General features: G+C 37.8%; 1 protein-coding gene across 2 annotated transcripts in view; it reads right to left on the bottom strand.

Moving 5' to 3' along the window:
• PIGN (phosphatidylinositol glycan anchor biosynthesis class N) overlaps positions 1-26,063 on the bottom strand; it is a 97,671-nt gene that overhangs the window by 14,689 nt on the left and 56,919 nt on the right. For both annotated transcript variants that reach the window (XM_085052081.1, XM_085052082.1), the window contains exons 14-25: positions 24,692-24,874; positions 21,254-21,390; positions 20,134-20,233; positions 19,926-20,018; positions 18,475-18,566; positions 16,655-16,766; positions 12,474-12,582; positions 8,902-9,004; positions 6,461-6,563; positions 4,202-4,288; positions 921-976; positions 385-460 (exon numbers count right to left, since the gene is read on the bottom strand). In XM_085052081.1, the coding sequence (XP_084908207.1) occupies positions 385-460; positions 921-976; positions 4,202-4,288; positions 6,461-6,563; positions 8,902-9,004; positions 12,474-12,582; positions 16,655-16,766; positions 18,475-18,566; positions 19,926-20,018; positions 20,134-20,233; positions 21,254-21,390; positions 24,692-24,874 (1,251 nt within the window). The remainder of the gene's footprint in view (positions 1-384; positions 461-920; positions 977-4,201; positions 4,289-6,460; positions 6,564-8,901; positions 9,005-12,473; positions 12,583-16,654; positions 16,767-18,474; positions 18,567-19,925; positions 20,019-20,133; positions 20,234-21,253; positions 21,391-24,691; positions 24,875-26,063) is intronic.

The following is a 26,063-nucleotide window of genomic DNA, read 5'->3' as shown; positions in this document are numbered from 1 at the left end:
AGTTCAACATACAAAGCCTCTATTTAATGTAATGTAGATAGAGCTAATTATATATAAATTTCTGTAGATCTTATACTACAGGAAAATATTAAAATTTTTACAATTATTTGAGTATTTTCAACATTTGAAATTCAATTTTAATACAATAAATTTACCTAATGCTGTTAAATTACACTTCCATGCACTTTAGCTTCTCTTTTGGGAAACAGAATGATCTCCCTAGAAACACCACAAAGACTGAAAGCTTCACACAGGGTCATGAAGCCTAATGAAGCTCAAATACATATATATGTTTTTGTGAATTGCGAAGTAACAACCATGTACGTGATATGTTATTTATTCCACAGTTCTTTGAAAAAATTTGACCAAGGTAAGATTACTGACCTTCAGTAAAAGCAAGCCTCCCATCATGAAGGGACTGAACACAGTCAAGAAACAATAGACAGAAGCAGGATCAAAACTAGAGAAACATGAAAAAGACATTGCATATCTTTGAAATGGTGTTTTCCATTAAAAAAAACCCAAGTATTTAATTACCCTGTAACACACTGTGTTGTCGATACATTTTTAAACAAGGCTTCCAATATTAAATTAGCAGGGACTGCCAACCTCACTCTTTTTTCTCTACAATTTTTCTCTGATTTTGTTTTTCAAGGTGCCATGCTGTTGGTGAGTGACCAAGCTGTCTCTGTTCATCCTGTTGATAACTTCTAATGGAATTGAACCAAACTCACAACTAACAAGCTCAAGCTCTTAGGGAAGATGTTACAGAGAGCAGAAACAAAACAAATTGCTATCATTACACTGATTATTGCTTTGATTCTGCTGCCCTGATTTTGCTAACTAAATTTACATTTAGTACATCAACTTCAGGAAGAATTTTTTGTACTCTGTGTCTCAAACGAAATAATAAAATTTACCTGTTAATAGAAGCTATGTTTCCAGTGCCAAAAAAGGCTGTCACTATGAAGAAAACCTAGATGTATTTAAGGAAAAGGCACTACAGAAATGGCTGCAATAAAATAAAAACAGCGTTTGTCTTCCTTCATTCCAATTCACTTTCACAATCTACCATGAAACCACAAGAAGCTGACCCACTGTTACAGGTTTACAATGCATTAAGAAATCCAAAGTATTTTCCAGCTCTACCTGAGATTTCACACATGACTGTATCAATTTTAAAAGACACTTTGTATTGGTTTGAAAACAAACCAGTGGGAGATCACAAGTCAAGATTGAAATTAAAAATAAGTGAAATAATACAAGGAAAAAGCACTGACAAAGTCAGATACAACCTAACACCCTGTTAGGGTGGTAGTAGCAGTCCGACTGAAGTAGTCCAGTTGAAGCAGTGATCCTGTGAAGGTCTAGTCTCCAGCTGAAGATCCAGTGTAGCTCTCGTCCTCTGGGAACCCAGTAGACAGGGCTAGCTCAGGCAGTTCCAAGGCCAGGTTATATGCAGGTGGGAACACCTGGCTCCTCCCTCCTCGGCAGAGCATCTCACAATGGGATGAGATAAGTCCATGAGTCACACGGTGGGTCCCTGATGGCCCATTGCCTGTCATGCGGGGTGGGTCATTAGCAAGTGATAATAGCTAACGGATGGCCCATTGCCTGTCATCCGGAGTGGGTGATAGCAGCTAATGGCCCACAGCTGGTGGTAATAGAATACTTAACTACATCAATATTGCAACCTAGGACACACTTACTGCCTGGGTAAGATTTTAGACCCTGTCTTGAGCCCCTGTAAGAAAGCTGCAGCTGGCTTTTTGGGTCCCTGCTTAGCAAGATAGGAAGATCCCTGGACCACAAACCCAGCATTCAAACACATCAGCTATGTATTCAAACACTGCTTTTGCAGAACATAACGACATTTGCATGTGTTCTGCACACCAAAAGAGATGGCTTTATTGAGGATCAGACCATGGAAGAGGTAGTTGGCTCGTGAAAAAGACTAAACATTCCTATGCTACCCTTCCTACAGACCTTTTGTCCAGAGATTATGCTGAGTCTACCTATGGCAACATGGGACTCCCACTTTTTCCTTACTTGAGAGAGGACGACTCCAGCAGTATCTGTACAGCTGGAAGTTTTTTGATAAACCCTACCTTTTTCATCTAGGTACAACATATGCTGCGACATGAGCCCAAGAAAGGTATTTTTCTTGCTCCTGAGCTCACTGGAGCCCATTATAGTTCACATGGCTTCAGCTGAAGAATGCTTTTTAACTGTTCTTTTGCATAGGGCAGAGGGTTAGTCAGTGAGGATGGGCTGCTGTTGCCAGAGTTCCCTCTGGTCCTTTTGCTCCTGTTATAGCTCCTGCAGTGCATCATTTAAGTCTCTCCATAAACTATTTGTTACCAACTGTTCAGTAGAATCGTTGGGATTCTGCATGCAATATTTTGGAAGGATTAGGTCAGCATAACTGAAGAAATCATGCTTCCCAAGAGTATCACATAATTTCAAGTTTAGTAACACAGCAGTCTAACAGCCTAGCACAGTTCTGCCAGTTGCGATTTATAAGAACAGATCTGCAATAAAACAAACAAGAAAATACCAGTAACACATAGGTCTAATCAAAATGCTAAGCATGAGCAATCTGAGTATTTTCCTTGAAGAGCAGGCTCAGTGGTTTCTCAGCAGATGCCAGCTATTGGGCCCAATATAGGAGCCTTGGGACAACCTTAAGACACAGTTCACAGGGTCATAGTTGCAGGATGAATGCTCTAGCAGAAAAGGCTTCTCTGGTATCAGTATTTCGAAACATTAAACAGAATCTAAATTTTAAAAAGTCACAACATGTTTTGAGCAGGTAAAGGAGATCTACAAACTGGTTATTTTTTTCAGGAGCTGAGCAAAAGACATTCAAGTGTTTTAGCTCAAAGTAGTGCTCACTTGTGGGGCAGTGTGAGGAGCAGAAAAGCCCTTGACTCTGTGTAAGCACTGTATTATCAACACTGTTCTCAGCACAATTCCAAAATACAGCTTCCCACTAACTACTATGAAGAAAATGAACTTTATTTCAGCAATAGGCAAATGTTAAAGAGGTACTATGCTGGAACTTTAAAAAATAAAATTGGACAGCTTGATTTTCTTCTTTTGCTAAGTTTTAGCATCTGACAGCAGTAGCTTTACTAAAGTTATAATATTTTTTGTAAAAATAACAAATGAAATTGATACATTTATTGCAAGGTATCTCAGCTCTTTCAGGTATACTAAAGCAAACACAAACATCAAATACCCAGCAAATTGTTTTGCTTTCTTTCTTAGCACTAATCTGCCTTCTTATATTGGTATCTGTTACACTTTATCTGCTGCAGGTTCCCAATGTCCAACAGCACAGTTCCAAATTCCAAAAGCATGGATTCTGTGAGTGTGACCCACCCTCTCAGACCTGGTTATGTGACAAACTATAAAGCCTGTTTTTGTAGGAACCAATATTGAGACAACTCCCTCCACAGCTACAATAGATCTAAATAACACCAAAGCCCCCTATGTTCGAGACTGGCTCACTTTTTCTCCCATTTTCCCACCCATCATCCTTGCTGCCAAATAGCTCTCACATAATTGCAGTCCCACAATGAAAGAGAAAAATGGCAATGTTATCAATGTACAGTATAAAAAAAATCAGCTGCAGTATCAGTCACAGGAATGCAAACTAACTGCTATGTTAGTGAACAAACAGCTCTTCCCTCCTAAGCCCAAATAATTTATAACAGCAGAAATCACTTATGATATAAATAATTCTAGGCTAGATTCTGGTAACATGTTTCACTAAGAGCCTGCAGGAACTGTCCTTTTTTCATCTGCCTGATACCTAACATTTGCTTCATAACACACTGCCATACTCTAAAAACGAGAATAACTTTAATATTACCTATTTCAATTGATTTGAAGGTGAGCAAGTTCCCTCCAGCCAAAATGTAATAAAACCAAACTGAAAACAGAACTCCTTAGAAGAAAGTTTACCTCAACTGCAATCATCATAAGTGGCCAAGGAGCCAGATTCTAAAACAGTGCATTTTTAACTACGTGATAAAAAAGCATAATGTACAAGACCATTGCCTTTTGAGAGATCTGAGTCAAATCATCTTTACCAGCTTCTGTTCCCAGTGAGTACCAGGCTGAAAATTTTGCTTGCAGGTCCTTTTGAAACAAACCCTTTTTCCCCCCTGGAATGCAGCAGCCAGCAAAAGGATACAAAGAAGAAGGACCTCCGGACATCATCCAGGTGGAGCTGTCGAAACTGAGTTATATCCACAGCGCAGGTGAAGTTGAAAACAGCAAGCTGCAAAGACAGCAGAAATCAAAACCAAATATCAACTAATGGACTTGGATAGAGCCACCATATTTTTACTGAAATGAATGAGAAAGAAACCTACTTCCCTATCATCTGTTATTAGAGTATTAAAATAAGGACTGCAAACCTTTCCCATGTTTTCATTGTGCTTTAATGAATTAATGAATCTGCCAGAGAGACTGTACAAGTGAGATGATCAAATGAACAGTGCCGTTTCTGCTGTTATCTACACTAAAAATGAAGTCTATGCCTCAGACTTATAATCATCTTTTTTCATCAGCAATATTCCTCCTACACACATACACTTCCACTGCTCACATGAGCATATGGATAAAGATCCTCAGAAATAAAAGACTGCAATTATCCTCATTTGACTTATTTTGTGAGTGAAAATAGTAAAATAATCTCAATCTCCTGTACTCAGTTCTCAGCACAATATCACTTGACTTGAAGAGAAATTATTTTAATGGAATTTAAGAGGTCAATGAACTCCTTTTCATTGGGGAAAAGAAAAAAAAATCAAGTAATAGACATTCAACACTGATAGCATTTTAATTTAAAATAATCTCTCATCATCAGAGAATTGAGCTGGATTCTCAAATACAAGATTTACTTTACAGCATATATTAACAAGCATTCTAGGGATGATATTTTCTAATGCAAAAATTGGAAGCAGGGAAGCATTATTGTTCCTTTTACTTGAAACCAAAAGTTTCAAGTGAATGTTGACATACAGGGAGTGACAACATAAAACATAATTATAGCCTGCCTATGTTCTTTTCATTTGCATTTGATTAATAAAGTGCTCATCACTGTTTAATACTACTTTAAATAGAATTTTATTTTACAACAAAGAGAACACCAGACTAACACCAGACAGGCAAGCATCACAGATGCCTTATTACAAGATGCAAAAGATAGAGTGGATTCTAGAGTGGAAGAGAAACTCCATCCCACAGATACTAAACACCTTCAGTTGCAATCAGGGCATCACACTAAGTATAATTTTACATTCAGATTCCATCTCTATTGCTTAAGATGCTACAAAACACACTCACACAAATTATCATAAGTAAATGCACCATAAATAAAAAGTGATTCCTGTTTTTATTTCTGTTTTTTAGCCTTCAATTGGTAAAGCCTGCTCTCTCTTAAGTTTTGAAACTGTCTTCCTTGTAGGAGCACCACAAAACCACAGTATGTGTCAGTTTCGCTCTGATGACTGCCTTGGCTCAGGTTTCAACCTCCAGGACTTTTCCCTAATTATTGTGAGCTGCAAAAGGAAGGAAAGATGTGCCCCAACGCTTTTCTTCAAGTGACTCTGGCCACTCCCATGCATCTGAACCCAGGAAGGCTCATTTGGGAGAAGCCAAGGGAGAGCTGTGCTGCACACTCACCTTGGTTCCAAGGACCTGAACCACTGCAACCAGCACTTCAGATCTGACCAAAATTGTAGCATAGCCCCAATTTGTTCAACCCTAGACCTAACCTAAGAGCTAAGTTGCAATGTGAGCAGCATGGCCTTTGCAAATTGTTGACAATACACTAAATTTTAAGGTGGAAGAAGTTGTATTGATTACAAAATTCGCTCTTCTTTTCCAGGCAAATCTGAGAAGGTGCTAGTTCTAAGTTAGTCTCCAGTTCCTTGTTAGTCTAAACCGAAATAAGTCTGTCCTTGAACAAAGAGAGGACAAATTCAAATTAAGATTTCTGATATTTCCTATGGGTTTTTTCAGAAATCTAATTATTTCTTTTCAGCCTCTCACTTGTGAGTCTGCGATCAGACCAAAAAAAGTACAGTGACATTGTACTTACTCTGAAGAGTTACTGTACCTCATGCTGAATTATCACTACCCTTGACAGAGAGAGCTCTGTAGCCCACAGAACCTACCACTATGTCTTACTAAGTCAAACTGTCTTCCTGCATTCCTAGAAATGGCTCTGGTATGCAATATCTTCAATAACATGAATTACAAATTTTTCTTACAAGGTCTTACTCCTAGTTCATGAAAGAGCTGACACTGGCTTCCCATAATGAAAAGTGAAGTGTTGCTCTCTAAAACCAACCTAGAATACTTACTACAGCCTCAAAAAAAAAAAAAAAAAGAAAAAAAAGATAAAGCTGTTAATTAACCTGATATATCTATCAAGAGCTCTTACCTTTGGTTTGAGTGAAAGACCATAGTGCTGCAGTGCTTCTTGCTCCATATTTATCCACACAAACATCAAACCAAACAGTACCAGTGGAAAGAGAGCTTCATATCTGAAAAGTAATGTAATAATCATAGTAAGTACAGTCACTAGCAACTAATTAACATCAAATGCTGACATGTTTCCTTTCTTTTTTCTTCACACAAAGGATATACCAAGATCTAGTGGCATTCTCCCCCTTTTGTCCCCATGTCTGAGTACCCGGAGTTGGTTGGCTAAATTTTAAAGCCATAGAGTAGTTAAATGGCAAAAGTAGGAGAAACAGAGTTTGCTTCAGCTTTGTCAAGTTTTTCATTTTTTTGTTTAATGGCTACCACAATGTTGTATGAGTGCCTTTTTTAATTTTAACAAAACTGGAATAAAGTTAAAAGAAACAGGAGAAAAGAACCATATTTGACATTGATTTTCTGCAAAATGGAAAATTTTTCAATGAGAGCGACTTGGAACTGAAGGGTTACAGTTCAACTTAAAAAGACACAGTCTCTGGTTGCTGTTTAGGACCCAATCACACAAACTCATTATGGTGATCTCAGTTTGGCTCTAAGGAAAGAGACATCTGTATAATAAAAAAAGCATTACATTTCATTTCAGTGAAATGTTCTTTCCTCCACTGTATTCCAATCCTTCACAATAGCAGCATCAAGTCACACTCTAACCATGGTCACAAAGCTGTTCTAGCTACACCCCCAATCTCTGAGGAGTACTTCTGGCTCCTACAGCACTCAAATTCCAGAGTATGAGTGTACTTATGCGAGAGATTAAGATCCCAAGATAACACAAGAGTGGAAGATTGAAATTGGATAATGCTCAGTTTCTCCAGTTGCACTTCGTGGTACCTCCCAGGTTTTGTTCTTTCAGGATAAAATTACAATACTGACACTGTATAATACTGATATTGTCAAGATTGTAAATGTTTCTCCTTTTTATTTTTTCCCTCTTAGACACGCACTTGTTTGTCTAAAAAATAAGCAAATCATTACAGTTAATCTTGGTACTGATTCCACTGGGCTACAAAACAGTTTCAAAATGGAACAAAAAATTTTGAATAGACACTTCCACTTTAATTATCAGAATGACAGTTAAACATGAAGACAAAACAGTTGTGTTGTCAGTAATAGAAACACTACAACCCTTACAATGGTCTACACTTGCCTACAGCTTAAGTGACTCCAACTGAGTCAGTGACAAGTGGTTGTAAGCAACCTTGCTCCTCAGCTGGCTTCAGTATTTCCACTTAACTACCCCTAGAGAGGTACTGCAATTACCCAAGCAATGTGCTGTGTTATCAGTGTGTGATATAAGAGTGCACTGAGGAGAGAAACCTTTGGCACCAGTGCCTTGGGTTTTGTTTCCTTTCTTAAGAATTGTTCCAAAATTTTTTGGTCTATTTGGACATTGTAGGAAGACAGCCGAGAGCTGTCAGCATTCGCATAGTCTGGTGCAGAGCCAAAATACAAAGAGGGAGATTGCCAGCCTCAGAGAGAACAACATTGATGCTTTATCCAGTAGCCAGCACAGGCTAAGAGAGCTGAATGTAAGAATGTGTGTGCAGTCAAGTGTAACATTAGGACCAAAATCTTAATGGGGAAGTGGGAGGAAGGGGAGACAGAAGATGAAAAAAAAAAGGAGATGCTTCAACTAAAATGAGAGCATCCACAGGAGGCAGCTATTGCAAAATGTCTACAGCAAGACATTTTATTCCACTTAATTTTCCAGTGTAATTAAATCCAGAGGATAAGTGGGAGGGGAGGCGGAAAGAACAGTTCCTATAGTTGCCATTAATTATGCTCTTCAGAGCTACCAAGTCTGAAAAAAAAATAAAGGGTTGGCTGACATAGTGTTTTCTTCATTTAAAAGATCAGAGGAGTTGACTTTTATCCAAAAAGAAGCACGGACTAGTCTTTGTGGGAAACAACATCCCTTTGAAAGAAAAGATTACTTCCACACAAATCTCTCAGAATAAAATTTTCCCTCATTTTAGGGCTACCTGTTTCCTGGCACACATAATTTAAGCCATAACTAGACACCAGTGCTGAGCAGCTGGGAGAGAAGCTATTTCCTTTTGTTTGCAAGCAGAAAAGCAGACATCAAAACAACAAAGTGCATAAACTAAAACAGACTTTCTTATTTTGGTGCAAGATTGTTTGAACACACACCCTTCCTGCCACTGCTTTATCTAGTTGAAAGGAATGTCAACAAACTAGTGTTTATAATACAAGGAGGAACCTGAAAGTTCCCCTGAAATTTTATTTAGTAAACTAAACAATGCAATAAATGCTGGAAGCACCTGTTACACCTTTAACAGAAGTGTGCATGAGATGAAGCACTTTCACATACAGCCCTGGATTTTCATATGTAAAACCAACCCAAATAGAGTAACAAAGAAGTACCCTGTGCTGAGGAGTAGGTAGATGGACATCAGGGAGAGCAATATGCTGAACAGTCTCTGAAAGAGAAACGTGGGGCTCAGTAGCAGCAACACTGGGGAAGAAGCTGCAATAACAAGAAGAGATCCATCAATCACATTTTGCAAAACATTTCATCCTCAGTAACATAATAACTTTCCTCAAATCTTGACATTTTATGTACAGAAATTCAACACAGATCAACTTTCAGAAGATACTTTTGCTAAAGAAAATCCAATGTTTGGAATGCTTCACATTTATCAAAAGTAATTTTAGTTCTCTATCACTTTAATTCCCTGTCTATGTCACAGCCTTTACAACTTCTTATGAACTGATGTTAATAAGTCCTTAAGATGATGCAGAAGCACTACCCTAAAACCCAGTCAAACCTGACTGTTTAATACTGCTCTGAGAACCACTTACTGTAGTGACAAAGCCATGGCTGCGCTGGATTAGAAACATAGAAAGGCTTGGGCTGGAAGGGACCTTAAAGATCACCAAGTTCCAACGCCCCTCACATGGGCAGGGACACCTTCCACTAGGATCAGGTTGCTCAGAGCCCCATCCAGCTTGGCCTTCTATCCTTTGTAGTTAGGATAGACGATATCCTGAGATAGGTAGATATCCTTTGTAGCAGGAATTGAGCTACTGCAAAAGTGAATAAAGAGCAAGAAAACAGGAAAGATGGCCAATGCTTGAGGAAAGGAAAGGGAGAAGGAAAAGCATTGCTATGATTTAATCTTTAAACCTGATTTTTTTTAATATGAAAATTGTTTATAAAAAGTATAGTGACAACATTAATGTGATTCTTCATTGCAGTATAGTAACTTCACATTACTAAATAATTCAAAGGCTGCATCAACAATAAGTCAAAATTAATAAACACTCTAAGAAACACAAAACTATATGGAAAGTATTCACTTGCAATTATCACCATCGTATACATTAATATTTAGAGTATTTATAGTAAAGATATCAATGAAAGAGAGTTGAGGAGGCTTCTAAGTCCTGCAGGTCAGTATTTTTAATTGCCTGGCTTTCAGCCTTGGCCACTGCTACAATTACAGAATAAGTGACTTCAAGGGTGCTCCAGAAGGTCGAGCTCAAGAAGGAACTCCAGGGACCTCACTGAAAGTCAGAACAGCTGGAAATAAACTCAGCACGGCAACTGGCCTCAGTGAATGACACTCAACATTTCAGATGTGTATCACTCTAGAGTGCAATCAGAGAGGAGAACAGATGAATGGCTGGTAGGTGATAATTAGTCTCTCCCATCTCTGATATGATACATCAGATATTAATCATAAAGACACCTGCAGGTTTCTGGCTGGCCTATATAAACTTCTGTATACAGTTGTGACACTAAATTCCTCAAATTTGGCAAGTTGCTATGATAAATTTCCACAGATGAAAATTTTAAGACATAATATACATTAATTTAGGAATATCTGCTAATATTAAGATAGTTCTGAAGAACATGGGAAGCAGTTGAATTAACATTAAACCTCTCGGTTTTACCTCTATGTTTGCAGTTAAATACACTGCATGAACCATACACTGTAAAAGTCAAAACCAGTTGGACACAGGCCTGCAGGAACCCAGCCATCACTAATTCACGTGCCTGGTTCCTCAAACACCAGTCTTACTCAAAAAATCAAAGGGTCAAAGTTAAAATTTAAACAGTTAGGTTTCATATTAGTCAGGATAAGTAGATGAGAAGGGGGGAAAAATCCCTAGAAAACTTCAAAAGTATTATTATCATTCTGACACAATAATAAATAGGTGTTATTATGAACAAATACTGGCAACTGTGTGTTTCTGGTTCTATAAATACAGAGAGACATGTAACATGAGAGTTCAGTAAGTAACAGTGCCATTCTTCCACAACTAAGCAAAAAGATGAAGAGGAGTTGGACTATCTGTAATCCCATCAACCTTGGAAAAGCTACAGTAGAGTTTGGTACCTTAATTCTTATGGTGTCCCATTTGTGGTACACAATGGCAGCAGGGCAGGTGCTAGTTGTGGTTATGGTAATGACAAGGCATTTCTCTCCACGAGGAATATTGAGGACATGTTGGATGCCTCAGTGTTTTACCTGCTTACTTCTGTGTTTAATTATGGAGAGCAATTTCAGCAAGTACACAAAGCTCCTACCTTGTATATCATATTCACTTAGAATAATTACTTCCAGTCTGAAAGATGTTGCTAAAATATTCAATACCATTGTGGCAGCAAGTAGACATTTTGAGTACCTACAGTTTACTTCACTGTTAGCTTTATTTTTATCATCACCCACAACAAAGAGAATTTCTAATATACTTTTTCCTCATAACTCTAAACCTCTCTGACTGCCTGAATCATCTCTTAGATGAAAAATGTTTCTCTTTCATCTTTACACAGGAGAGAAATATAACCTTTACACTCAATTCCTGCTCCAGTAAGCCAAGCAGGACTTCATTGATTTCATTGACTTTACAACTGCAAGAAACTCATCCGCACAGAGATCCCCATTTAGCTTAGCAGGCTACAAAGAGTTAGGGGAGCATGATGGAAAAGAAAATGCTCCAAAGAAAACTACATTACTAAGAAAGCACTGCTCACACACACACTGATCACAATCAGTGAACTTAATCTTGAATCCATTTGCTCAAACAGAAGCAGGATTGCTAAAACTGACAAGATCTACTTAAGTTGAAACAATGTCACCAACTACAGGAATGTACAAAGACAACCAGCAAGTAGGTAACATGAACCACAGTCCTTTCATTAAACTGTTTTAATTCCTGATCCTGACTTGTAGCAAAAAGCTGCCATCAAACTTTGCATGCAATATATTTAGCTCTAAAACAAATCCCACATTCCAGATCACTCAGGGATAAACAATGCTTAACATTTTCTAGTGAAGCCCTACAGAAATTCTTTTATAGCTGAAATATGAAAAATATTGCTTCATTGTATTCCAGAACTCCAGTAACAATTCCATTGGCTTTGTTTAATCACAGAGATTTTTGAATGGTGAAAAAATAATAGACTTGTAAATTGCTTTTTTCTTTAATAATTAGATTCTAACAGATATCAAATATACATTATCATCATTATTTCACAGGTATTTTTCAAGGCAGCTCTCAAGATTATTTCCACACTCCAAGGGTCTCTGCCACCAGCTGCAGCTTCAAGTTTACACTGAATTACAGCAATAACCTTTGCTCACTTCCCTATGCTCAACTGGATTGCTTGCAGAACATCTCAGATCACCCATATCTGGCTCCAAGTGAAAGAAAAAGGGAATTTATGCATTATATCCCTAAAAGGGGTCTTCAAAATATTCAGAACACTCAAAATAAAAGATAAAGCTACTTGTAAATCAAAGGTATTTGCCTTTTATGACAAACTTACAAATGAATAATATTTTAGAAGATTACCACATTTCTCAAAAAAAACTTACTTAGGAAAGAAAACATACCAAAGAACTATCAGCAGTCAGATAAAGGAAAGTAAAATAATGAAAAAGTGACATCATCCCCCACCCAACCCTACCCAGGGAAGATTTTCTTACCTAGAATCATCCAGCTAATAATTTGATTCATTACAGGCAATCCCTCTTTGTTCTTAAGACTGTCATGGGTACTGCTCACAACATATGTCGAAAGTGCAACACTGAACATCTAGAAAGAAGAAATCAGACAATAAAACACAAAATTAATATACAGATCTCTGCCATCCCATACGAAATATGTAAATATGCTTCAGAGTTGCATAAACACCTCATCTGAATCACCATAAGAAGAGGAAGTCAAATACATAGTGTCCAAAATGTAAAATTTTGTAATTTACAATTACTGGCTTTTTAAAACTTCCTTCTAGATTACTTTTATTAGTATTCTTATTATTTATTTGTGGTATTTTAAAACAGTATACACAAGTGACCTGGATCACTGATTTGACATGATATGCTAGTTGTCAAACATAACTATTTAAACACTCCTGCAAACCACAGAAAAAAGACACCCCTAGTCCTTCAATGCACACTTGTCCTCAGATAGCAGCCACAAAGAACAAGCAGAGCCTCTGGCTTTGCTGAAAAATCGGATGCAGGGTGAAGGGTCAGGCTCCTGTGAGAAGAGAAGCAGCAGTAGAACAGATTGGGGGTGGCTTTTAAGAGATGGAAAGAAGTTGTTGGGTTTTTCCTCCCCCCCTATTAAATTGACTGAACCACCACAAGCAGAGCCTTCTGCCTTGGAGAAGCAGAGAACCTGGAGAGGTTTTTTTTCCTTTGACTAATTCAAGAGACACTATTCAATCACCAAGTACGTGCAAAAAACCTTACGAAAATTACCCCATGAGTCAGTTATTTTTGAAAGGTGACAATTATCCAAGAAAATGCTTGAGCCAAGTTTTCAATTACTGCTATTCACAACTCTGCAGTTCCACTAAAAGGCAAATCAAGCATGCACAGTACTTTGCAAACATGTGCTTTAAAAGTGCATCACAAGATGTAATTGCTGTTGTGGCTTTTTTAGTGCACAGCAACTACACCGTTCACATCCATCACTTTTTACCATATGAATAGCTGCTATTTCCCTGCTAGACTGCAGTGATACCTAGTGGGATCAGCCCAGAGGATACATTTAGCATCAGCATTCTTTTTTGGCAAGTTTCACAGGTGCTCAGTATCTGCTGCTTCTATTTAATTTCAGGCCACAAGAACATGTACCTTGTATTTCTAGGTGACATCAATAACCGAGGTCAAAACATTAGGCATCCAAAAGCTCAGGGAATTGGACCCTTTAGACCTCTGAGGTTTATTTTGGGTGCTTTTGCTGTATTCAGGCCAGATCTCTCCCCTTTGATATATCTTATCAAGTTCTTTTTAGTGTCATGAGCTTTGGTAATTCCTCTGATATCCCCTAGACACTGGTGAAGTCACTTTGCACTGACTTTGTGTCACCCTCCATAATATATCCTGCGCCTTGGAAGACTTGGGATGACCTGGGAACATTATTAAGCACAATGTACAGCTGCTAGATCTATGCCAGTGTCCAGGGAAGGGCTCAAGATGTTGCTTTTGAGAATCTGTGTTCGCAGTTTAAGTAACATTCAAACTGCCCTTGGCTTCTGCCAGTATCTCCAGGACTGAAGAACTGAGCAGAAGAAACTTGGAGATGCATAGAGAGGTCTCCAGCTAGGAAACTGTTTCCCTTCCTCCTTTGCAACATTCTCTGATGCTCAGAGATAATTCTTGAACATCTTAAGAGAAGCTCTCAGACACACATACCTGTAGGTCACAGCTAGGAAGAAACCAAGGGTGACACCTGCAGTCCCACCACTGCCAGCAGCTCTGGCTGGGAGCTCTCCTAAGCAGTGAACATCCTAACAACTCATGGGGAGAATGGCAGGAGAACCAGCATCATCAGCTGTGCACAAGGCTGGTTGAGAACACCTTTCCTGTCCCCTGGTTCCACCAGTACAACCTGGATTCCTACTGTTTAGTTCTCCTATTTAAAAAATGTGTAGATGTTGCACTTAGGGATATGGTTTAGTGGTGATCTTGGCAGTGTTAGGTTAAGGGCTGGACTTGATCTCACAGGTCTTTTCCAACCAAAATTATTCTACAATTGGAATTTAGAGGAGGAAACTCAAACTGACTTGAAGTCCAAGCCTCCTGGGAATAATAACTTGGCACAACATTATCAACCAATGAAAACAGCATATTTTTAGTAGTGCGGCAAAAACTGGACATCATCTGTGAAACTGATGGCAAAGAGAAACTGCTGCTCTCTCCAGCAGCTGATGGATTATGAATGTCTCCTGTTTTCATCATTTCTGAAGCCTTAATGACCTCTCAGATATCATAGAATCTAAGAATTGTTTAGGTTGGCTTAGGTTTAACTCATCAGTGATCCCAAACATTAAGTAACAATGTTATCAGAGGAAAGCATAACCTTTGATGACTGCCTCCAACCACTTATGGGGGATCTACAAAACCCACTTTAAGAAATCCCTTGTCAGATGCAGAGCAGGAACCTGACTGAGTGTGCTTATCTATTTGAATGTCAGTGGCCTGATCACCATTTGTCACTGCAAAATAGGTATTTCCCCCTGACTAGGGGATTCATCTCACCTTTAAAACTGTCTGAGAGTTGTAAATCAAAACATAGGATTTAAAAATGCTCCCAATAAGAATTTTTGAAGATTACTCCTTCCTGTTCCCACTGAAAAGTCCAACTCAAAGGAAAATATAAATGGAGAATTAGGGAATTCTGTTGCACAGAAATAATAGTATTCTGACAGGCATTTTCCTTCTGTATTCCCATACGTTTCAAAGCAACTAAATGTAACCTAATCTCAAAACAAGATATTTATTTAGAAACACATATAATGCCTCTGTAATGTCCTTTTCTCCCTCTACATCTGAATAATCTCACCTCCCAATCCCTTCCTTATCCAGAATGTGGATGGTGAATCTCATATTTTCCATTTCCAATTAAGGTACTGAAACAAAAATCTAATAGAGACTAGTAATTAGATGTCATTACTGTAAAATATCTTCTGATTAAGGAGCAATTTGAGGAACTTTATGATCTTCTTAAAAGTTGGGAGAAAAATTAAGATGTTACTTCCTGAATGAGCAGGCAGAACATTTTCATCTAATTAAGTATCACCCAGTGAGTGGATTTCCTGATTCTCTAAGTTTGCTCAACAATGGTCTGGCATTACTTTTACTACAGATCTATTCCTTCATCATCATGAGATGCCACAGCAGTTGTGTGGTGAGTTGAGGTTGGCCAGCTGCCTACTGAGCTGCTCCCTCACTCCCTCATCCAGTGCAAGTTTTTTTCAGGCACACCAGCAAGAAATCCATTGCTGAGGGTTTATTGGACATCTGTGTGCTAAATGCTTAGGAAAGGGACTGACACCTTTTTTCCACATGTAAGCTGGAAAAACTAAGACACATCACCACCACATTTTGCATGCATTCATGCTCAGGTGAAGCCATTTTAAGCACTCATTACTCTTTCTCCTCCTCCTTTCAACCAGTTTGAGTTCCATACCTAAATCACTGATAAAATGAGTGCATTGCACAGCAAGAAACTCCAGCACATACTAAATCATAACCAACAAAGCTGGTCCTGAAATAAAGCTATTACCTTGTAATAAGTTGAGGGAAAAAAAATAAAAGGACAGCAGACATGCAAGGTATTATTAGAATCTTAAAGCTTTCTAGAACTTAATTAGCATGAGAAAACCCTACCTATTTCATGAAGCCATAATTCACCTGAAAGAAGACTTAACCAACAGAAAACCAGCTCAGTATTAGACTCACATTGTTTTCCTACAGCCAGAAACTGGAACTAGTTCAGCCCCCTGAACCAGCAAGCCTGTCCTTAGTGTGCACATGCAACTACTGCAAAGGTCACTGGAAGTGATGTGCACAGACCAAAGGCAGGACAAACTCTCCAACCCTCCAAGCAGAGCATCAGAATGTATATGCACATCTAGATATCAATCAATATAATTATGCACACGACAGGCTGTTGGGAACACAGCATGATGATGTTTAAATATGCGCACATGGAAATAGCGGCTCGTGAAAAAGCCAAGGGCAAAACTCCTAGGAACAAGCATTTTCTTCTTTAAAATCTTGGCCACATTAGAAACACGTTCTTGGAAAGTAAGTAAAAATTTGCATAAGAAACACCCTCTAATATTCAGAATTGCTGAAAAGTAACAACTGACCTGATAAAAATATACTTTCAGATCTTCATTATCTCTGTAGTTATTTTCACTTTTACAGACAGATGCCAATGAGAAGCAAGAGATCAAGAGGGTCAGCAAACCAGCTGCTACTCTGCGAAAACAAAAGAACAATAAAATCCCAGGAAATATTATCAAAAGTCTTTCTTTTGCTGCTGTATGCTGTATTGCTGTACTTTACATCCCAAACCAGATTCAACCCCAGGAGCACTTTGGCTTTCCTAACCTATCCTGCATATTCAGTGTCTCCACGTTCCTCCTGGATCACCTGACCCTGCTTTCACCCCTATGTTTGCTTTTTATGACTGAGCTGAGTCAGGAGATCTCTGCTCCTACTCTACAAGTTTTATTAATGTACTGAAGCCTTGACTTGACAGATAGTGCCACTGCTCAAGAACAGAACCACCCATTTCTCACTGGCATTCTGATTTTTCCTTCTTTTATCTTGTCCCCTAGCATCAACTTATCTTCAACATCCTGGAATATCATATATACATATATTTTTAATTGCTGCTTCAAACCTTTCCAGCTTCAACACTCCCTTGAAAAGTTTCAGACAAACAGTGTTTCAAAAGTACAATGTTTCATCAAAAGAATAAATAGAAAGATGCACAGCCTGGGTAGGGTGAATATAAAGAACAGTCAGAGAGGAAGATCTGAAGGTAATTTAATTCTATTTTGATTTCTAAGCTGTGCACAAATGTCATATGGAATAGCAAATGCTCAGTTTGGACCAGCAGAAATACATACGTGTATATACAGCTGAGAGGCTGTAATATAGTCAATCTGTGCTGCATATTTCTAATGTGCCCAAGAATCCAGACTAAGAAGGGTTTTCAACAGATAGATTTAAAATACAGTGGAAAATATTGAGGCAGAATGTCAATAATCTTGGAAATATCTGGGCTCATAATTCTACCTGCAATCACATATTACTGCTCAAATCCCATATTTCACTGAGGATCAGGCACCCTGGCTCTGCTGAGGCATGGTATCTTCTGCCAGACAGCAGCAGCCATTGCAATCTAGGGTAAATTCACTCTCTCTGCAGTAACTGCAATGAGACCACAAGCCTAACCCCTCAGGCCAACCACCTGGATTGCATCCAGATATGAGAGAATGCTGACCACGTCATATGACCAAACAGTGGCTCACATGAGGAGAGGGACAGATAACAACAATGTACTAGAAAAACAGCGCAAATCAGCAACTGCAGAAAATCAGACAAGCAATACCAGAAATGAAGACTCAGGACAGAGAAGCAGAAATGGAAAAAGAAGAGACAAAGGAGACACTAAGGAAGAAGGGAGCTCTGCCTATTCTGTTTGCTTTATTTCCCTGAATGTCTCATTAGGTACAGAGTGCTATTCAAAGACAGATTATTCAAAATTAGATGGACAAATTCTGAAAGATGCTGTCAAAAATATATTGCTTTTGACTAAATTCTTATTCACATATGATAGTGCTATTTACCATATTTGCACCCCACTGAAGTTTCTTTAATGATCACCTTTATTTTCATGTAAAATGTGCAAATTTTTGTACTGTGAGAAATGTTTCCCTTGACAAGAAATTACAGAATAACACAAAGACCAAACGGATGTGGCAAAAGAATTAAAAGCCTATTCTCATTCCCATTAGTGAATAACTGAGGTGTCTATAATCATGTTATTTAAATTCTGAATTTCAACTCCTGTCTCAGCCAGCTTTCAATTATACAGCTCCTCACACATACCAAAGGCAGCCTAAATTTTGAATTAAAGAGGGAATAAAAAATTTAAAGAACAAGATGAGATTCTTACACCAGAGGAATGTTTGGGTCTCTTCCTACAACAGGCATTAATGGAAATATTGCCAGGAGCACACACAGGAGAGTCCAGATCAATGCTTTTGTCTGAAAGAAGAAGGAGGTCATGTGGACAGACAATTGTGTCATCATAAAGAAATACTTCAGTGAACTACTAACAGCTACTAGCATCTCCCATGAGCAAAGACCCTGCATCACTCAGGAGTAAAATTAGCTTAAAAAAAAGAGCACAGGGTCATTGGTATTACAGTACTTCAATTTAATACAAAAAAGAATTTCATTTACATATCTGTCAAAATCCCATCTCAGACAATGATAATTAAAGCTAAGTTTACACTTACAAGCACTGTCTCAAAGCATGGCCTTCACACACATTGCAGGCATCAGAAATCTGACAAATGAACTTATAGAAGGAAGACAAACTAATATCCTCAGAAGGTTGCAGCAGTTAATTAATCAGCATTGAGAGAGAATATTCTGAGAATATGGTAACATTATACAGTCTTTGAATCTATGTGTCATTTGATTTAGCCACCCTAATCATCCAAGTAGTTCTCTAAATTCTTTGCTAGGAGGAAAAAACCCCACCCTATCCCAGGTGTTTTATTTAACTAAAAACATTAAGAGCTGTATCATTTAAAATTTTCAAGCTCGAGTCAAATTCATATTCCTGAAAGGAAATTTCAGTGCTACAAAACATCATCTGTGTGTACCCAGCTTTAAGACAAGTTACTTGATTACTCAACTAGAACATTAACTTGTAAATAAACAAATACAAGCCTCCATCTTGACAGCTCTTGGAGAGCAAGACTTAGCAATTTGACTCCTTTGCTTTATCCCAGAACCCTAGATTTTAGGTATCCCCCGAAATAAGATATTGGAATCAATTAATGGGAGAAATGTCTCTTAAATTAAATATCATGCCACTTCATACACACATCTATGAAAGTGGAGGTCTTTTACTGGGAAAAACAGTATAGAAAGCTGCCTCTGAGGAACAGTGCATCCCAGCTGATTGCAGACAATAATGAATTGACAACTGTCTTTCAGTTATCTTCAGTATTTTTTCTAATAAATTACCTTATTAGTTAAACAGTGATACTTTCACCAATCGTAATACATAGCCAACACTATAGCCAATGTGACAGTTTGATAAATGATGTGCATTTCATATGATTGAGTCAAGCATTTTTAGTCATTAACAACAGAAAACCAATAGCTAACTCATAGCTACCCTAAAACTCTTAAGCACACATTACTTTTGTTGCAAAACAGATCCATCCAGATCATACTAAATTCCCTTGCTTTTCTACATGCTGCTTTACGACAGAGATTGGAAAAAGAGCATGGGTAAGAATCTAAAGCAGCATTCCAAAGCATTCCCAATGTCCTAAGACATAATCCAGCTGTTCACCCTTTAAAACACTCAGCAAAGCAATACAATACCTTAGCTTGAATCCACAGCTGTGTGATCACTGGCCAGCCAGCAAAGACAAGAAGACCAACACTAAGTGCAGAACGATAGAAAAAGCTGAAGACCTAATTAAAAAAAAAAATCCAAAAGAGGACTGAAAATCAAATCACATTAATTCCTCAAAGATACAGAATACTAGCAATGAGATATCCTGTTGATGCATACAGATAAAATACTTACTAGTATTTCAATTGCCAGTATACAGATCAGGAGGAATCCTATAGATTGACCGATATGAAGTGACAAAACATTTGTGGCAAGGTCTTGAATAACAGGAATTCTGTTCAAAATGATGGAGCAACATAACATTTATTTTAAAAAACAAACAAAAAAATCAACCAAACAGAAATAACATAGGATTTTACCTTTATAGGCAAGGACAGGGGCAGAGCACAAAAAAAGTTACAGGTATTGCTGGTCCTGCCCAGACCCCATGGGTGATAGCCAGATGATCCTTCTGCCCAGTTTTACTTGATAGAAAATCTACAATAAAACCCTCCAGCTTTTTTCCTCCCATATTTGGCACATCTTCACTAGCGTTTGGACAAGCTTCAGATTATTCACTACCCAAATTGACTCTGAGTATATGAGTATTTTTGGTTATGTTGTGCTTAATGTCTGTCATAAATGTTGAAACATTCCGAAGCTTTAGAGAGAGAAAAACCTTCCCTGTTAGCTTTTCCTGAGTTTTGTGAGACAGCTCATTATCTAACTGCAATTGGTCTCATTTTCTCTGAATAAAACTGAGTTGGTATTTACAAATTGCCAGTAGATTACAAAAGTAACAGGAATCAGAAGATAACTAGTACTTTTGGGCCTGGAGTAAAAGGAGACCCAAACATGACAAATTTATTTCAATATGGGAGCACATTCCTCAACATGACTAGCATGTGTTCTCCAAAAGTAGCTGGTGTTCAGCAGACATGACACTTTGCAGGATCATTTTGCAAAGTAAGTCAGCTGCTACAGGTATTTGTCCAAGATTTTAGCACTCTTTTGCAACAGTTACAAGAGTACTAAAAACATTTTGTCACGGAAATAATTTAATTTATTTTTGCTAAGATAAAAGGTATCTTTTAGAATTGGCAGCTGTTTCAGTCAGTGTGAACACTACTCATTACATCAACTGAAATATAAACCAGAGTCCTTTGGAATGTCTCAAGAAGCACTTCAGGGATTTAAAAAAAATTGTATCTAACTTTTTACTTCCAAATTTACAGGAAAAATGTAATTCTCTACAAAAAGGAAGTCCAGACTTCATCTTATAAAACAGTAGTAATAAATTACATTCTTTACTTACTCTCTCACAACTGCATACCATACTGGCACTGGCAAGAGACAGTATATATAGTACGTCCAAGGACATGTTTGAATCAACAGGAAAAAAGCTATTATCATTCCAGCAGAGGCAAAACTGTAGAAGAGAACAGTAGATTTCTGAAAAACAAATGTATGGACAAACATTCTTGAAACAGCAATAAAATGTTTTAAACTACATACTATTTTCCGTTTGTTAGTTACACAAAAAAACAAATGCTATTTTAACACAGCTACACATGCTGCCATGTGTCTCCACACAATTCTAGACAGGCCTGTCAGCCAGATTAAAAAAAAACAACAGTAGGATTTGAAGATCTAATTCTAAATATGTCTCTTCATAAGGTCTTGCAGTAAAACCTTCATGGGAAAGGCATACTTGTACAATCTGGAGGCTCAATATATGCAATGCTATTTATGTTCAATAGATACTTGAAATCCATTTGAAGTAAGAAATGCTAAGGGTTTTGGGAAAAAGATCCCACAAATTTAGCTTCTAAAAACAGAACATAACCTATTGAGTTCAAGTTCACAGCCTTACAGTCAAAGCATTTAATGAAAATTCCATCAGCATATTTCCTCCTCCTGCTTGAGACATTTGTAAGAGAACTAATTGAATTAAAATATTAAGCATTAACTCATACCAGAAAAAAACCACAACTATTCAGGATCTAGGAACAGCTACAAAAGGAGGCTTGTGACCAACCTTCCATAGGAGAAACTGCCTTACTCAAAGAACCCACAATTTCAAAATACAACAGAAGACTAGTGTTGCACGGCACTAAAAGGTAGCAAAGCCACAACTGTTATTATATTTAATCTTAACTACAGCTCCTGCTTTGGGCTTTTCTTGGGAAAAAAATAGATATGTGATTGGAAAGTTATGTATTCAAAGAAATATATTCTCAGACTGAGAGCACTCTTAAGGAGAAACATCAAAGAGAGAAGAAAAATTTTAAAATGGGTTATCTCACATAGGCAGGTCAGTCTTTAATCATCAGATAGCAGCAATCTCTTGTTTGTGCAAAGGGAAGCCTTAAACACTCACTCTGCATCTGCTTTTTATCTGGTCAATGAACTACTCTTCCTTATTCAGGGACATTCAAATATCAGAAGAATTACTGGGAAGGGAAGATTATGTACATGCTTTAAATAAACAATTTTATCTGTATGTATTACAACTTGACATGGCAAAGGCAGCTTTAGTGTAGGTAATGACAAAGACACTGTATTTTTTCTGCACAAATGCTAGTGTTTTGAAAGAGGTAGACAAATACACACAACTACATTAAATATGCTCAGAAGAAAAGACAATCAGCTAGCAGTTCACCTAGATGGATTAACATCTTTTCTGGCTCCCCCTCCCTGTAACTGATGCACAACTGTCTTGATCTAAACTGACAGCAAATACAAGTTCTAAATGATTTTTAAAATAGAATTTTTGCTAAGATATGCCATTAGACTAAGAAAAGATATGTCATATAGAAAGCTGACCTAGGGCAATTTTGCTTTATTAGTTTTAAATTTTACATTTGCTGACATATAGACAGAATGAATATGTATATATATGATATACACACAATATAATTTATCATTGAATGAGTAAACACATACAATCAACATTTTATTCTGTATAGCAACATAAATATTATAGAATCCAATATAATCAGTCATGCATTGAAAATGGAAACCAGATTTGCATTTCTGTGAATGTTTAAAATAGATTAAAAGGTTATGCTTCTTGCTAGGCAAAACAACCCTCTACACCAAAAGAAAAAAAAGTTTGGTTTTTTTTCACAGTTAGCCTAAGAAGCCAAAAACTTTTAAAGGTGATATATACAGGATATGCAGTTTCATTACTCAGAGGCTCCTTGATTTTATAAGGTTGTGCTTTGGAGGAGACTATTTGTCAATGGCAGATTAGTCTCTCAGCAAATTTCTTTCAGTTGCTCCAATATAAACCAAATAACTTCCATATATGAAACATTAGCCTCACATTGTGATTCTCTAAGCATTTAGAAACACTAAAAAAGGTTTCTACAGAAAAGGGCCTCTTATGAAAACTGAGAAAAGAGAAATTCTATATACAAAGAACTAAGAAATCTAATTTTTACTGCCAATGTCACTAGCATAAAATTTGCTTTCAACAAGTAAAATCAATATACCAAATTAAAATCTATGTCAACTAAAAATGCATTTTTTCCCTTAATGTAGTTATTAATATGCCTGATACTCAGTCTATTTATTGTAATTATTTTGTTTTTATCTAACATAACATGCATCCTGGATTATTTCCTCTCAGCTATTTGATGAAAGAAAACCTAAATCATGCGGTACAGCACTTATGAATATTTTCCATTTTAATTTTGTTTGAACATTTTCATTAAAGGTCAAGACTATTTCATTTCAGCCAGTAGTAAAAACCTCAAGATAGCATGATAGGAATTTTATCAGAGTAATATATTGAAGGCAGTAAAGATGCTGAGTGAGTGCTCGTTCTCAACCACATTACAAAAACAAAACAATTTCTTTTATTCTGAAGCAAATTCTTGCGGTTTGGTAGAATTTCCCCTTCCCCCCTGAAGGCTTTAATCCTTCTCTAGTGAAATGCTAGCTTTTTGCCTATTCATTTTTTGAGGTCCTTTTTTTCCTGATTAATGACTGAAAATAAATTAATATCCTAGGATTTTACACTTTATGAAAAATCGAACCATAACAATCTTGTCAAAAAGAACTTCTTTCATCTTTGATGTCTTCTGCTGCACACTGGCAAATCATAAAGAGCAAGAGAGCACACTGATCTGTGAAACCACAGCTCACCTTCTATCAAAACACACTATACATTCTAAAAATGCCATGATTTTGTATAAAATGCACTGTTTCTGAGAACAGATGTAAAATTGCCAAAGAGGAAAGGAATATAATAGTTTAAATGCTGGGGGTTTTTTTGGCCTTACAGTGAACAACATCAATGACTGGAAGACTGAAGTCTGTATTCTTCCAAACAAGTATTATTGCAATGGTGGGCCAACTGTACTACAATTAATGCTGAAAATTAAGCCTGGTTAATTAAACCTTGGAAAATTAAGCCTGGTTAAAGACAGACCCTTTAATAGTTTTAAATCACTGTGTTAAATTACATTTGCATTAGCATCTCAAATGGGTAGCTGTAGGAAGAAAGAAATTAAGGAAGCACAGTATTGCACTCTCAGACACATGGCTTAGGAATACTGATCCTAAGCAATGGACTTAACAGCAACACTACACAGGATTACAGTAGAGGCAAAACTCAACAGCTTGCCAGTTTCCATATGAAGTCAAAAGAAGTGTAAGGTATGCAGTTAATCCTGCACAGAGTCACTTAGCACATATGTAATACTGTAATATGATAGAAAAAAATAATTGAATGTTTCCAACCTACCTTTTTATTAGCTGGGACAGTCTTGGTCAAACTGGTATGGGCCTTGATAATGACCAAAATCACATATGTCGTCCAGCCCACAAAGCCCAATGCAATACTCAGACCCAGGAATAATCTATCATATGTATGGTAGTAAGACAAGCCTTCCAAAGCAAGGTTAATCAGGGTTTTGCACAGGGATACCTGGAGGCAGACAAAATATTTCAGCAATGCTTCAGAACAGCGTGAGTTCCCCATTCCACAAATCAACCTAACTGACAGCCACTGGAGCTCAAGCAACTCCACTCTTGGCACATGTGTCCTCTCCATGCTCAGGCAGTGTTTTGGCCAGCACAAACTGCTGGAACTCCTGCTGGATATCCATCCATCACCTGGCTCCTTCACCATCCTCCCTGGCCATGACAGTGGTTAGATGGTGAAAGCTACACAGATAGCACACCTTGAACACCACCTACTACCAAGCATGCCACTTGGTTTTCCCATAAGCATTTGCCTGTATATATTCCAGGGTAAGTTACCCCCTTAAAAAACAGTCACATGCTTCTGAAGGCACATGTACCTAGGAGGAGGACAGCTGAATGCAGCTGAAACACAGTCACTCCTCCACAGCCTGAAGCATTCCCTGCCTGGGATGTTCTCCACTTCAGTAGTACCTGACACCACAAGCACCAGTGGTGAATTCAGCAACTAAACTGGAGTCCCAGATTCATTAACAAAGCAGCTGCTTGTAGCTCTCAGGACATAAATCACTTGGACACAAGAAAGGTTGTACCAGACTAATCACAGGTCCCCTCACTCAATATCTCCTCCAGGGAGACACCATGATAAAGACCATGGGTTTTCCCACCGTGAGTGTCATCCAGGTGTGCTGACCCCTGTGATTCACCCAAACATGGGAAGCTCATCTGTGTGATTTGCAAGAGTACAGTAAGAAGCTGAACAAACACAATGAAGCTTTTTTATTTGTGCAAATATCCAGTTGGGATTCAACAACAACAAACACAGAACTATTTGTGAAGAGATCACAAGTCTACTACTTGTACTACTACAGATTACAGTCTACTACTGAAGAGTAGTACAGCAACTACTGAAGAGATCTCCAGTCTGCCAGTGGGCAAACTCACCCCAAATAACATCTCTTCTATACAATTATGAGTGCATATTTGCAACGCAAAGAGCTGCAGGGTTCAAGCAAAGAAACAGCCAAACCCCAGCTTCTGGGAATGGAACAACCTTCCTGCATTGCAATACAGGATGCTGAGGATAACCAGGGCACAGGCACAAGTCTGATGCGTGAGTGACCAAGAGTGAACTTGAGCACCTGGAGCACTCAAACAAACAAGGAGTGAAATTTACGTATAACAAAAAAAAT

Source organism: Lichenostomus cassidix, chromosome 2 (genome assembly GCF_008360975.1).
Source record: "Lichenostomus cassidix isolate B80296 chromosome 2, HeHo_3.0, whole genome shotgun sequence".
NCBI classification, from domain to species: domain Eukaryota; kingdom Metazoa; phylum Chordata; class Aves; order Passeriformes; family Meliphagidae; genus Lichenostomus; species Lichenostomus cassidix.
Note: the sequence above shows the minus strand (reverse complement) of the source record. Positions and strands in the feature narration are given on the sequence as shown.